We start from the raw sequence: 12,309 nt of genomic DNA on the forward strand, positions 1-12,309 counted from the left end.
GTGCTTGGTTGTCTGTCTCTAAGTGTAGCCCTGTGATAGACTGGTTACCTGTCCAGGTGAACCTGCCTTCACCCTGAGTCAGCTGGGATAGACTCCAGCTGACCCCCCATGACCCTAATGAGGATTAAGCAGTGTGTAGAAGATGGATGGATGGACCTTTCTAGCAGTGGATCAGCTAATTAATTTCAGGAGTCATAAGATTTTATTATTGCTGAAATGGCGCCTCTGCATAATGAGTACTTTTACCTCTCTAAGCATACTTTGATAGTAATTCTCATACTTTTCCACAAATAAAATTTCAAATCTTTTGCGACAAAGATACATTAAATATCCGACTACTTCTTTCACTAATGAACTTCCATAAAACACACTTATTTCCTGTATTCATGCTCACTGTCTGATTGCATCTTCTCCACTGACTGCCAGGAAAACGATGCTGTGTGCAGCACAGAGGAAGACTGGCTGCAGGAGATAAACATGAATCAGCAGAAAACGTCCCTGCAGCAGCAGCAGCTCTGACGGCTGCTCTTCAGACTCTGACATGCGGAAGCGACAGAAAGATGTTTTCCTGTGAACCGTAATCTTCAGATAAACGACGCCGAGGCGGGAGGAGGAGGAGGCCAGACTGACGAGAAACAGGAGTTTATTTGTCACACCTTTGTAAATGGGACGCCGGCTGAGCTCACAGCCTTCAGGCAAAAAATATGTACAGATCATCAGCATCAGCAGAGTCAACACACCCTCACACACACACACACACACACACACACACACACACTCACATGCTCACAAATGATCTTAACATACATGTAGGCTACACCACTTCAATGGCAAAACTCACTTCCAAGGAGAACACAGACACAGTATTTGCCCCTCGTTGTGGAGCTAATTTTAACGAAGGAGGTCAATGATGCGTTTGATACAAGCACAGGGCATCGGTTATAAAGCAGTAAAAATAGGCCCACAGCCTTCAGCGGATATGAGTAATGGCAGCATGCTTGCACATGCACCCTGCACTGCTCAAACCTCTCATTATGTCAGAGGCTCTCCCGTCACACTAAGCCACTGGCAATAAGTGCATTTTCAGCTCAGCCAGCAGATTAATAAAAAATAAAACGCTGGGAGAGGATGTTTTGTCTCGCTGTGTGTGAAAAATGTTATTTATGAGCAACTAAACACAAGCAAAAGTCAGATTTTAATTTTTAAAAAAGTCACTGTGCCACCTTTTTATGACCAAATGGGAGCTTTATGGACGGATACGGGGTGATATGAAAGGAAATTCCATGAAACACACACTCACACCCAAACACACGTAATAAAAAACAATATCCATGTTCAAATCTAAATATCACCAACGACCTACGTTTTCTTTACAAAACATCTCGCAGCACACACCCTGACATTATATCCAAAAAAGTTTAGCATCGCATTTATAAATTAGATACACTGAGAAGTTATTTAAATTACGCATTTATATTATATATGTTAAGACCACAGCGAAAAGGGCTCAAAATGGGCAAACGGATAGTTTCAGAGAGAGAGAGAGAGAAAAAACAAAAAACCCTCCAAGCAGACAAACTATACAAAAGCACCAAACCGAAGAGAAACGTACAGCCAGAGTTGCCACTAACACTTGATATCAACGGTCAGAGTCTGAAGGTCTCGCTGTCGTTCGGGGGGAGGAACAGCAGGTGGCGCCGCGGTGCAGCGTCGGCTCTGTGAGACTTCACTGGTCTTTCTCGTGCATCTGCTGCTGCATCTTGTTCAGCATCTCCTGCATCCGCTTCAGCTGCAGGCACAGAGGAGGATTGGGTGAAACTGTCCGCATGAATAAATCCTGATGGTTTGCAGAGAGTCACCAGTGGCTCGACATTAACTGAACAACCTTTGAATCTGATGCTAGTGCACGTTTAACCTCAGAATATATTAAAACTGCTGTACATTTAGATATATGACGGAGATTTTTGCACTTATGTTGCGAGTGATGCAATAACTCAGATGTGCTGGGAGTGAATACATGATTTCATTTAGAATATTATGAAGGAAAAATTTGACTTAATTTTTAGATTTTAAGTTGTTCTGGTGGGTTGGTGCAACAAAACAACAATAAATATCGAGTAAACAATAAATATACAGTAAAACAAAGTACCTAGAAATAGAAATAAAATGAAAATAACTGTAATAGTTCACAGAATCAAAGTTAAATTTATTTAATTTAATTTTTTTTTTTTTGCCTTTGTGTCTTTATTTGATAGAGCAGTGAGAGAGAGAGAGACAGGAAAGTGAGCAGGATTTGAACTCATGATCTCCACATCAGAACTGTAGCCCTGTACATGGGATGTCAGCTCAACCAGGTGAGCTGTGGCAGCACCCAAATCAAAGTTAAATTTAAATAAGAACCATAGAACATTACTGTTATTTACAGGAATATTGAGGGTGCTGATATATTGATATTTACATTTATACAGATATAGAGGGGTCAGTGGGGGTCAGTGGGGGTCAGTGGGGGTCCTGGGCATTGTTCATGAGGCCTGTGGCTGTGGCAGACGGAACTGCATCATATCCAATCAGATAGTTTTGTACTGCGACATATTGTATAATGTCCAATCATTGCAATCAATCATTGCACGGCATCAGTTCTTATTGTGACGCGTTGTATCATATTATATCCTATAGCACTGTGACATAATATATCATATTAAGCCATATAGCCTTGTGACATAATGTATGACATCAGATCATATTGTTTAGCAATGGAATGTATCATATTGTCTTTAATTATACTGCATCTATCAGATCATATTGTAACATAACATATGTCAAATTGTATCATATTGTAACATTTTGTATCACATCCAATCAGATTGCTTTGTACTGGAATGTATCAATTATGCTGCATGTATCTTGTCATATTGTAACATAATGTGACAAACTGTATCATAAATATTTGCATCGTTGTCATGTTGAATCATATTGATCTGTATTGTGATGTATTGTATCACCTCGCATTGTATTGTGATATATCATAAATCATTATGTATTGTGAGTTATCCCATCAAAGCGTACAGTATTCTGACAAACTGCATCATATAAAATAGCATAGTGAGGCATTGCATCATCCAAATGGTGACTCATCGTTTTATGACATTGCACCTTGGGCCAATTCTTATTTAACAACGTTTTGTCAGATGAAAGATTCATGATGAAAGTGTTCTGATAGAAATCACTGAATGTTTGGTGAAGCACCAACCATACCTCCTCATCTTTCATTTTGATGAGCTTCTCGGTGTCCACGTCCGGAGTGGACAGCGGCAGGATGGGGATGGGACTCTCCATGCGGTTGTCCTGAGCCAGTTTACTGAAATGCAAAGAAGGAAAAAGAGAAGATATGAGGCGAGGCGAGCAAATCTGCACTGAAATGTGCCAACATCAGCAGTAATCCAAGATGTTTACATAACAGCCGTGTTCTCACGCTTTCACTTGTTCCCACACTCGTACCTGGTCATCTCCTGTATGCACTGCGCTCTGTAGTTCTCGTAGTGGACGTCACAGGTCACGTCTTTGAGGTCGTGCATGTGCGAACGAATCAGCATGTTCCTCAGCTTCACAAAGTCACAGTGTGACTGGTTCTCCACTGAGCAGAGAAACACGTGAGATTAACCGCCGATCCAAGAGGTGACATTCAAACCGTCTTTAAAACGTGACGACAGCTGAACAGAGAGATGATATACGAACGAACCTTCGACGATGCCCCAGGGGTACAGCCTCCCTCTGACTCTCTGCCCTCGAGCCTCCACCACCGTGTTGCTGCCGATCACGGCGAACGGGGTGCACTCCTGCACAGAGACACCAGGACGGGCTGTTATTCTATCTGCTGACTGAGCGTGCTGCTACACATTCACAGGGTTGTACACAAAAGGCCACTGAGCAGCTCAACACAAGTGTGACTGTCATTGTCGAGGCAGGTTTGCTGTTTATTTTGCCTGCATCCACTTTTCACAGCTGATCAAGCCCACGTTTATCGCCTCCGAGCTGCAGCCACACTTCAGTTTAAGAGAATAATGAAGGTTTTCAGAGGAAGTTCTGCCAAATTACAAACATTTTCCGCTTTGCCTTCACGGTATCCAGTCGTGTAGGTAAATCTAGTTTTACGTACTCGGGTTTTACGACATCTGTCTCTGAGATTTATGCATCCACCCGATTACAGTGAAGGTATTTATCTCTGACAGATCGACTTCTGCCAACAATCACAAACTTTTGAATGTCTACCTTCGTGTCTCTTGTTATGCTCCTCACAAAACTACCTGCGTCACTTTCTATTCTCCAGAAGAGACTTTCCTGACGTGTTCTCCGTTGTCCTCGTTAGAACAATTCATCACAACGAGACAAGAAAAACATGCAAAAGAAAACAGAGCTCTTGGAGAAAACTCTTGACTTTTGTTCCCTCCCATTTCAGCCATTGCCAAATGTTGAAACAAGATTTATTTAAAACAAATATACAAACTACTTCCTACCAAAGGAAAAGTCCCCGTGAACGTGACTCACTGGAAAGTCTGCAGATCATCCAGAGGAACTGGGACATAATTTCTGGCGAGACACGTCCCTGGCTGAACATTTCAAGTGTTGTAAGGAGTAAAAACAAAACTCCATTCACGGCCATGGCACTGGGATGGAGCAATGAGATTTGAAAGCTGATATCTGAAACTCTTGCTACATAAAAGGGGAACTACATACTCGACTAAATACCGCCAACGTTCTCTGACAAAACACGACGTTTTTCGGGGGCTTTCAGCTGCATATCGTGGTCTTCCTGAGCTGATGAAGAGCGCCATACAAGACCTGAGAACATCAGTATTTTTAGATATTATATTATAGACTTTATGATGCCTTATAATATGAGAATACAACGGACATATACGTCAACAGGTTGTGTGATGAAAACGGAGCGAAATCCAGGAAGGAAGGCCAATGATAGGTTGAAAACTCTTGATCTTGGATCTTGGGAAAAGATTGAATTAAAACTAACTTGAACGCTCGTGTTTTTATCCCATTTCTTCACAGCATCTATTTAAATGTAGAGTCTTGGATTTCTGAGAGAGATTTTTGCTGTTTACGTTAGTTTAGACTAGATTAAATTTTACTGTCAATGCAAAATACAAACACTAAGACAACTAAATGCAGTTTAGTTTCTCGCCAGCAGTGCAAAAGCAGCAGTCAGGTGTGTTTTATGCAGTACGTGTATACACAGAATAAATGAACAGTATGAATAAACTAAATATATGAATATAGCAGCTGTAGATGTTAATATAAAGATGCATACATAGTGTACAGGTAGCGGTAAACAGCTATATGAACGGTATAAACAGTGAGTGAGCTTTAGCTAGTTAGCATATAGGGAACAGTGGATTTTTGTTAGTTTGACCAAAAAAAAAGTGAATTAGATTCGTGATTTTACCCTAAATAAAAATTGTATTCACTGGAATGATCACAGGTGAATGAGGCAGGTGCTACGTACCGTAAAGTCATACTGTTTCACATCTACTACAAGTTTTTTATTTGTTTTCAAGATTTTTTGGCCCTTTTTTTGCCTTTATTTGATAGGAAAGTCAAGAGAGAGACAGGAAATTGGGGGAGAAGAATGGAGGAAGGACCTGCAGGAAAGAGCCATGAGCGGGACTTGACCCCATGACCTCTGCCTCGGGGACTGTAGCCCCTGAACATGGGACGCCAGCTCAACCAGTGCCCCAAGTCTACTACAAGTTTATTCTAATGATTTGCAATTAGAAGCATAGTTTTTTGGTATTTTGCGGCCATACATCTATTTAATGTAACACGACCTTAATCTGCGTCCAGTAGTTCGGGTCTGTCTACGGACAGATGATCAGTAAATCATCCTCACAGGTGTCTGACTCACCTTCAGCTCTTTGTCAAGCTGTTTAAACTCTTCATCCTCATCGGAGTCGCATTCGGGGAACTGGTACACTTTGATCCCGAACTTGTCTATTTCCTCTCGTATCTAGAAACATTCACACACACGCAAAGACGGATCAGAGTCCAGTGAACCTGTCAAACAAACATCTCAAACTGGTCTTTCACTCACTCTGTCTTTGAGCTTTTTTATCTCGTTGGGCGTGAGGCAGTCGGCTTTGGCGATGAGCGGGATGATGTTGACTTTCTCGTGCAGAGCCTTCATGAACTCGACATCGACCGGACGAAGCCTGCAAAGAGAAACCCAGAGTGAGCAGGAGACTGAAGAGATTAAGATTTGACCTGGTCACTGGATTCAAGCTGGACTTCTTTGTGTGTTTGTGTTCTTACCCATGTCCAAACGGAGGGATGAAGTAAAGGCAGCAGTGGACTCTGTTGTCCTGGATGTTCTTTCTGTTCAGGCCGCTCTCATCCCTGAAGTATTGCTCGAACTGCTGATCTATGTAGTCTGTGATCGGCTTCCAGCTAGGACACACAAACACATAAACACACTCAGCACTGACTACATTAGCAGCTCCTCCGAGTCGCTGTGAATGAGGCACATATCAGATCGTTGCTGCTCACCACTCGTTGTTGTTGACGGCGTCTCCGAAGCCCGGCGTGTCGACGATGGTTAGTTTGAGCTTCACTCCTTTCTCCTCAATGTCTACAGTGTGTTTGATGATCTCCACGGTTTGGTTGATGCGCTCTGCAAAGAACCGACATGAAGAAGATCAAGGACTCGGATTGACGAGGAGATGATAAGTTTAAGGAGCTTCTCAGAGATTAGATTTCATTTTCTAAACAGGTAGCCAATTATGAACATCATTTAAGTCCCACTTTTTGCACACATCAACCATTTGACGTACTAAATTTTACACCAGTTTCTTTAAAAGGTTTTACAAGCAGAATTCAGCACAACATGGTTTTACACAAATTAAGCTTCCAGTCAGAAAGAAAAAGCTCTCATAAGAAACTGGAGCAAATCTGATCCAGTTGCAAAACATCAAAGGCTTGATGTTGCTCAGTACAAAAACACTGACCTATTTTTTACCCAGAAAATATTTATGAGAGAACTTGTTAAGACTGAATAATTTACACGTGTTGTCGTTTATGAACATCACATAGAGTCAGAGCTCATTAATTGACCGATCGGCATTTAAATTCCAACAAAACTGTCCAACAAACATCCAGTAAGCGGTGCATCGTTATGATTGATGCTCACCCTCGGCGTTCAGTAACTTCCTGTCTTTGTAGAGATCTGTGAGGAAGAGGCTGTTGACCAGCGTGGATTTTCCCATCCCAGACTCTCCTGCAACACACACACAGACAGAGAGACACTTATAACACGTACAAATGATTTAAACTGAATTTAGAAATGTGTTCCCTTTACAACCATTTTAAAGAACACAACTAGAAATACAGTGTTTCTAATATGCTGTCCATCCTTTTTATATCAACAAGGGAGGGCTAAACATTAGAAACACGTCTCCTATGTGACAGTTCATCAACACCGAACCCCATAACTTTCACAAAAGCAGGATTTATTGCAGGGCTACGGTAGTTTTAGCTCTGGCCGTCTGATAAAGTGACACCTGAGGACGGGTTAGTGAAGATTTCTATCATGTTTGCACCTTCAGCTGGAAACTGACCTGCCACCATCAGCGTGAAATCGAAGCCTTTCTTCACCGACTTCCTGTGGACCTGGTTGGGCAGAGTCGCAAAGCCCACATACTGCTTCTCCTGAGATGGAAAAATAAAAGGACACAAAGAAGAACAAAAACAGGTGTTTAGAAAGAAATGATCAGGTTTTCTGGAAATTATTGTAGCACTGAAACAGTAAATGATAAATGGTCTGCACTTATATAGAGCTTTTATCCAAGTGCTTTACAATGTGTTTCTCATTCACTCATTCACTCATTCATACACTAGTGGTGACAGAGCTGCCATGCAAGGAGCTGCCTGCCATTGGGAGCAACTTCAGGTTCAGTGTCTTGCCCAAGGACACGTCGACTGTGGAGGGATCGAACCACCAACCTTGCAATCAGAGGATTCAGTTTCCCATTTGACAGAAAATAATGACTGATGTCTATTTTGAGAATCGATTAACTGTTGGAATCACTTTTCCTGCAGAATGAGGCGTCCTGTCTCGTCAGAGTTATGTATTTGTGAAGATTAATTGCTTTTCCTTATATCATGGAGGTGATATGATGTTCATCTTTGGCCTGTTAGGGGCCCAAAACAAAACATCACTTTGAGGTTCAGGAAGTTGTTCCAGGAACTGTTTTCTCGCATTTTAAGGCCACATTGTTGATCCAGTGAAAGGCAGATTAATCAGAGCTAAATATATTGATTAGGGGAGAAATCAGTCTTTGACCATCAGTCCAAAGTCAGCAGTGGAGAGGAACAAAGTCCATTTACTGCACAGTATCACTGCTACTGATCTGAGGTGCTTCTTCTTCTTCTTTACATTTACCTGAGGCAAAGATTATACTTTTTTACTGCATCTGATGAGCTCAGCTGCATTTTCAGATGATGCATAAATCACAGATTAGGAGCAAATGTGTCTCCTCAAAGTATATAAAGTACCTAAAATGAGCGTCACTGTCTCCAGCTGAACACATGAATGCATCAATAATGTTAAAATATTCATCATTCTGAAACGGCTACTCTGCATGAAGAGTACTTTATGAATTAAATGTATTTTGATGTTTATAGTTTTGGATTTAATAAGTGGGATGTTTAGAGCATTTCTAGTTCATTGTCATTTTTGTCTTGAAAAAATTAGATATTATATTTTCTTAAAAACTGTTTAAGCAGTAAACTAACTATCATGTCTGAACAAATCCACATGAACATTTATCAAGCATTGTACACTGACTTTTTATTAAACCTCTGTTATTAGCCTTGCTGTACGTTTGTGAGGGATCAATAAAGTTTGTCTGATCTTATCTTACTAATATATTTTGTGCCACTGGACTAACTGAATAACCCCCCAGTTAATTTGGATCAACAACAACACACCAAAACCCAGAAGGTCAAAAATAGAAGCAGACACCAAATAAGTGTAAAACAGCTCTGGAGGATTTTTTTAATGTGAAGAATAAAATGAATGCGGCGGCGTCTGCTGTAGTAAAAACCACCACAACAGACAGCTCAGGCTCTATAATACAGAAGATCTACAACTGCATGGAAAAACACGTGCGCAGCATTCCTGTCGGAGCAGCTGAGAATAACCAGCGCCTCAGACTTTCCACTAAAGCGCTCGCACAAACACAAAGAGAACCACAGGACCGGCAGCCTCTCGCTGGGTCGGTGCCGCTGCATCTGGCACAGCGTCATCTTTACCCCTCGGTGCCACATGCTGACATGCGTCGGTATAAATACGCACTCGAGGCCCGTGGAGTCCATTCACACGGGGACAGAGGCCACATTCAGCGGACCTGAAAAGCTCTTTTTCACCCTGCAAACACTACAAGCCAAACGCACAGCCAGAGCCCTCATACGCTGTCATAACTTGTCACTGGCATTTCCGACAGCCTCCCCCAGGGTGAGGATCGCATTTATGAAAACACGCATTCACATTAGATTAAAAAAAAACCCACAGGCAGCGCAATCAGTGCGTGGAGGACACACTTGCCAAAGAGCCAGAGGTGGAAGGTTGAGAAACCTGCTGCCAATAAATCAATGAGTAAATCTCAGCAGTAAATCAGAAGAAGTCCACCAAACACCTCCACAGAAAGAGATGCTGCAGGTGTGATAGTCTCCTGGTATCCTGAGCTCTCTGACACATAACTTCATATCTATCTGCTCTTCTTGCCTATTCTGAACACATTTCCAACGTTTCTTTTACCTTCTGTCTGGCCGTTCTCACTCGTGGGCACAGCAGCCGTTCCACCAGTTTTTCCTGCAGCATGATGGCATCCATCCTAAACCGCTCCGACACCAACGGACCAAAATAGGCACCAGTCTCAGAAAGTTTTAGAAAAAAAAGGAAAAAAAAGAAAAAAAAGGGGCCAAGCAGAGACTGGAAAAAAGAAAAAAAAAATCTGAAAGCTCCAGACCTCGATAAAACTCCAGCACACTCCTTCTCTGCTCGTCCTCTCCTTCTTTGCTGCTTTCCCAGCCCTACTACTTTCTTTATTTATTTCTCTCCTCTGCCCTGGAGCGCTCCGACTCTCCCTGTTCAGACAGGTATGGAGGAATTCTCACACAGAGAGAGAGAGAGAGAGGGAGGGAAACTGAGACAGGGAAAGGGAGCAAGAGAGAGGTGGCAATTTGAGGGAGGAAACAAGGGAGGGATGGAAGAAGCGAAGGTCTAAAAGAAACTCATTCATTCGGCCTGTATTTCCCTCCCCCAGCTCCGGCGGTTGAAAAATAAATCTCTGCACTGAAGAGAAATGACCACCAAAGAAACACACAAAGAGGAAAAAAAGGAGCAGATAGAAAACGTAGATGCTTCGCTTTGTTCATGTGGAAAAACGTCAACTTGTTTGAGCTTGGCGGTGACAAAAGCTGCAGCACGAACAAAAGATAAAGAGCCAAACGCTGCAGGTTGGGGCCTGTGGGGCCCAGAGACCGTCAGATAATCAAGTAAATGAACTTGTCAATCAATCAGATCAGTGAATGTTGTTTGTGTGTGCGCTGTGCTTTGAAGCTGAGCCAAGGCCTCCATGTTTTTACTGTAGATTTGAGGTTACAATTAGTGGTGGAAGTAGAACTACCGGCTGCTGTTGTTGTTGTGAAGCTCTTGAATCTCTAAATCCTGAATCTGTCAAAACAATGTAAAAATAAAAGAGGCTCCATTAGAGTAAAAATGCTGCACTTGAACTCCTCAAACAAAACTGCACCTAAAGAGGAGAAAGATAATATTTTCTGTAAACAAAACCCCCCGTTGTGACTGATATTAATTCATGATTAGACCGTCTTCTTCATTATTTCTTGCAAAGTTGGTGAATTTAATTTATTTCCCTCCTGAGAAGATGAATCTGAGACCATGAGATGATGCTTCTGTCTGGTTTTTTTGCACTTTTGTTAGTTTTACCTCTTTGGGCCTGAAACTGGTTTTTAATTGAAGCCATCTGTGACGTTTAGAAGACAAACGTCTCCCTCATGGAGCCACTAACAAGATGTTTGAACACGAGGAGGGTGAGCAGCCATCAACTGTTGGTTTCATCTTTAAAGCTGGAACGTTTACATGTGAATGAAGCTCTGTGAACACGCAGCCACACAACGCTGATTAACCCGGTAAATCATACCTGAAAGTAAACTCAAGTTTTAAAGCTGATGTCTGTGGAGACTTTCACACACAAAGACTTTTAAGTCAAGTGGCAGTAACTGGTTTCTGAAGAAAGGAGCGACAAAGATGGAGAGGACGAAATAAAAAAACAAGGAAACGTCCAAGAAAAGTTTCAGAGAATAAAGAGAAACTCGTTCAGAGGACGGATTACAGTCTAAAAGGATTGTTTTCATATATCAGTGCAGGTTTAATTAATTTATCACATGTAAAATCTGCCAATTACTTCACTCACACCAGGGCTGCACTAATGATTAATTCACTGTCGATTAATCTGTCCGTATCCCTCATAAACAGTCAGTAAACCACTAAAGACTCCTGCTGCACTCCCTTCCCCTCACTGTTACATGTGCAATTCCTCAACTTCATGTGCAATCCTGTACTTTAAACTGTTTCCTAATTTACTACCTGGATTAGGCAAGTTTGCGTCTCTTTTCATAGTACTTCTATACTTCTCTTTTAGATATTTTATTTAGAATTTCTTAGATTTCTATATTTATTCCTGTCTTGTTATTGTTGTGTACCAGTCCCAAGCTTCTGATTCTGATTAATCCGTCCATGTTCTCGATTAACCGATTTATCGCACGGTTTATAAAACAGCAGTGATGGTCACAGCTGGAATCAGAGACTTACTGTTCCTAAAAGATTACTCAAACCGATGAGCTGATTAATAATCCACTTTAAGATAACCTCATCAGTGTCCGGCTGTGGCTTCACTGTACAGACACATGAATGACATCAATATTCTCATCTCTTATCAAAGCAAAAAAGAAAATAAAAGGCACATTTCCCACAAAATGTCACGTGTTTCCCATCAATCAGTCCATCTGTTTATAAAAATACGTCCTCTTATTGTATCTGTGAGGTCATTTTCAGTCGGTCTGGACCGCCGGTCAGGAGCGTAATGAAAAGGATGTAAAAGAAATCGGCCACAATGTCGACTTCTGTGTGTGTGCAGAGGTGAATGAGGTACATTTAATGGCAGACGTTGGACTCGATTGATTCCAGATGTGACGGCCGTGTGTGTGTGTGTGTGTGTGTGTGTG

General features: G+C 41.8%; 1 protein-coding gene across 1 annotated transcript; it reads right to left on the minus strand.

The window, feature by feature from the left end:
* Positions 1-619: 619 nt before the first annotated feature.
* Positions 620-10,137, minus strand: septin5a (septin 5a). Its single transcript, XM_008303658.1, has 11 exons — positions 9,821-10,137; positions 7,620-7,710; positions 7,193-7,279; positions 6,553-6,676; positions 6,319-6,453; positions 6,101-6,218; positions 5,915-6,016; positions 3,740-3,836; positions 3,499-3,634; positions 3,256-3,358; positions 620-1,789 (listed from the first exon to the last, which is right to left on the minus strand). Exons 1-11 carry the CDS (start codon positions 9,893-9,895, stop codon positions 1,727-1,729), a joined length of 1,131 nt encoding a protein of 376 aa, XP_008301880.1. The 5' UTR covers positions 9,896-10,137; the 3' UTR covers positions 620-1,726.
* Positions 10,138-12,309: the final 2,172 nt, after the last annotated feature.

Source organism: Stegastes partitus, unplaced genomic scaffold (genome assembly GCF_000690725.1).
Source record: "Stegastes partitus isolate 25-593 unplaced genomic scaffold, Stegastes_partitus-1.0.2 Scaffold2047, whole genome shotgun sequence".
Taxonomy (NCBI): domain Eukaryota; kingdom Metazoa; phylum Chordata; class Actinopteri; family Pomacentridae; genus Stegastes; species Stegastes partitus.

Excerpts from the sequence above, each read along its gene's own strand:
- septin5a (XM_008303658.1), bottom strand. The coding sequence starts at position 9,895 with ATGGATGCCATCATGCTGCAGGAAAAACTGGTGGAACGGCTGCTGTGC. Across the intron at positions 6,219-6,318 it reads ATCCCTCCGTTTGGACATGG|GCTTCGTCCGGTCGATGTCG; the intron begins GTAAGAACACAA and ends TTCTCTTTGCAG. Across the intron at positions 3,359-3,498 it reads TGCATACAGGAGATGACCAG|TAAACTGGCTCAGGACAACC; the intron begins GTACGAGTGTGG and ends TTTGCATTTCAG.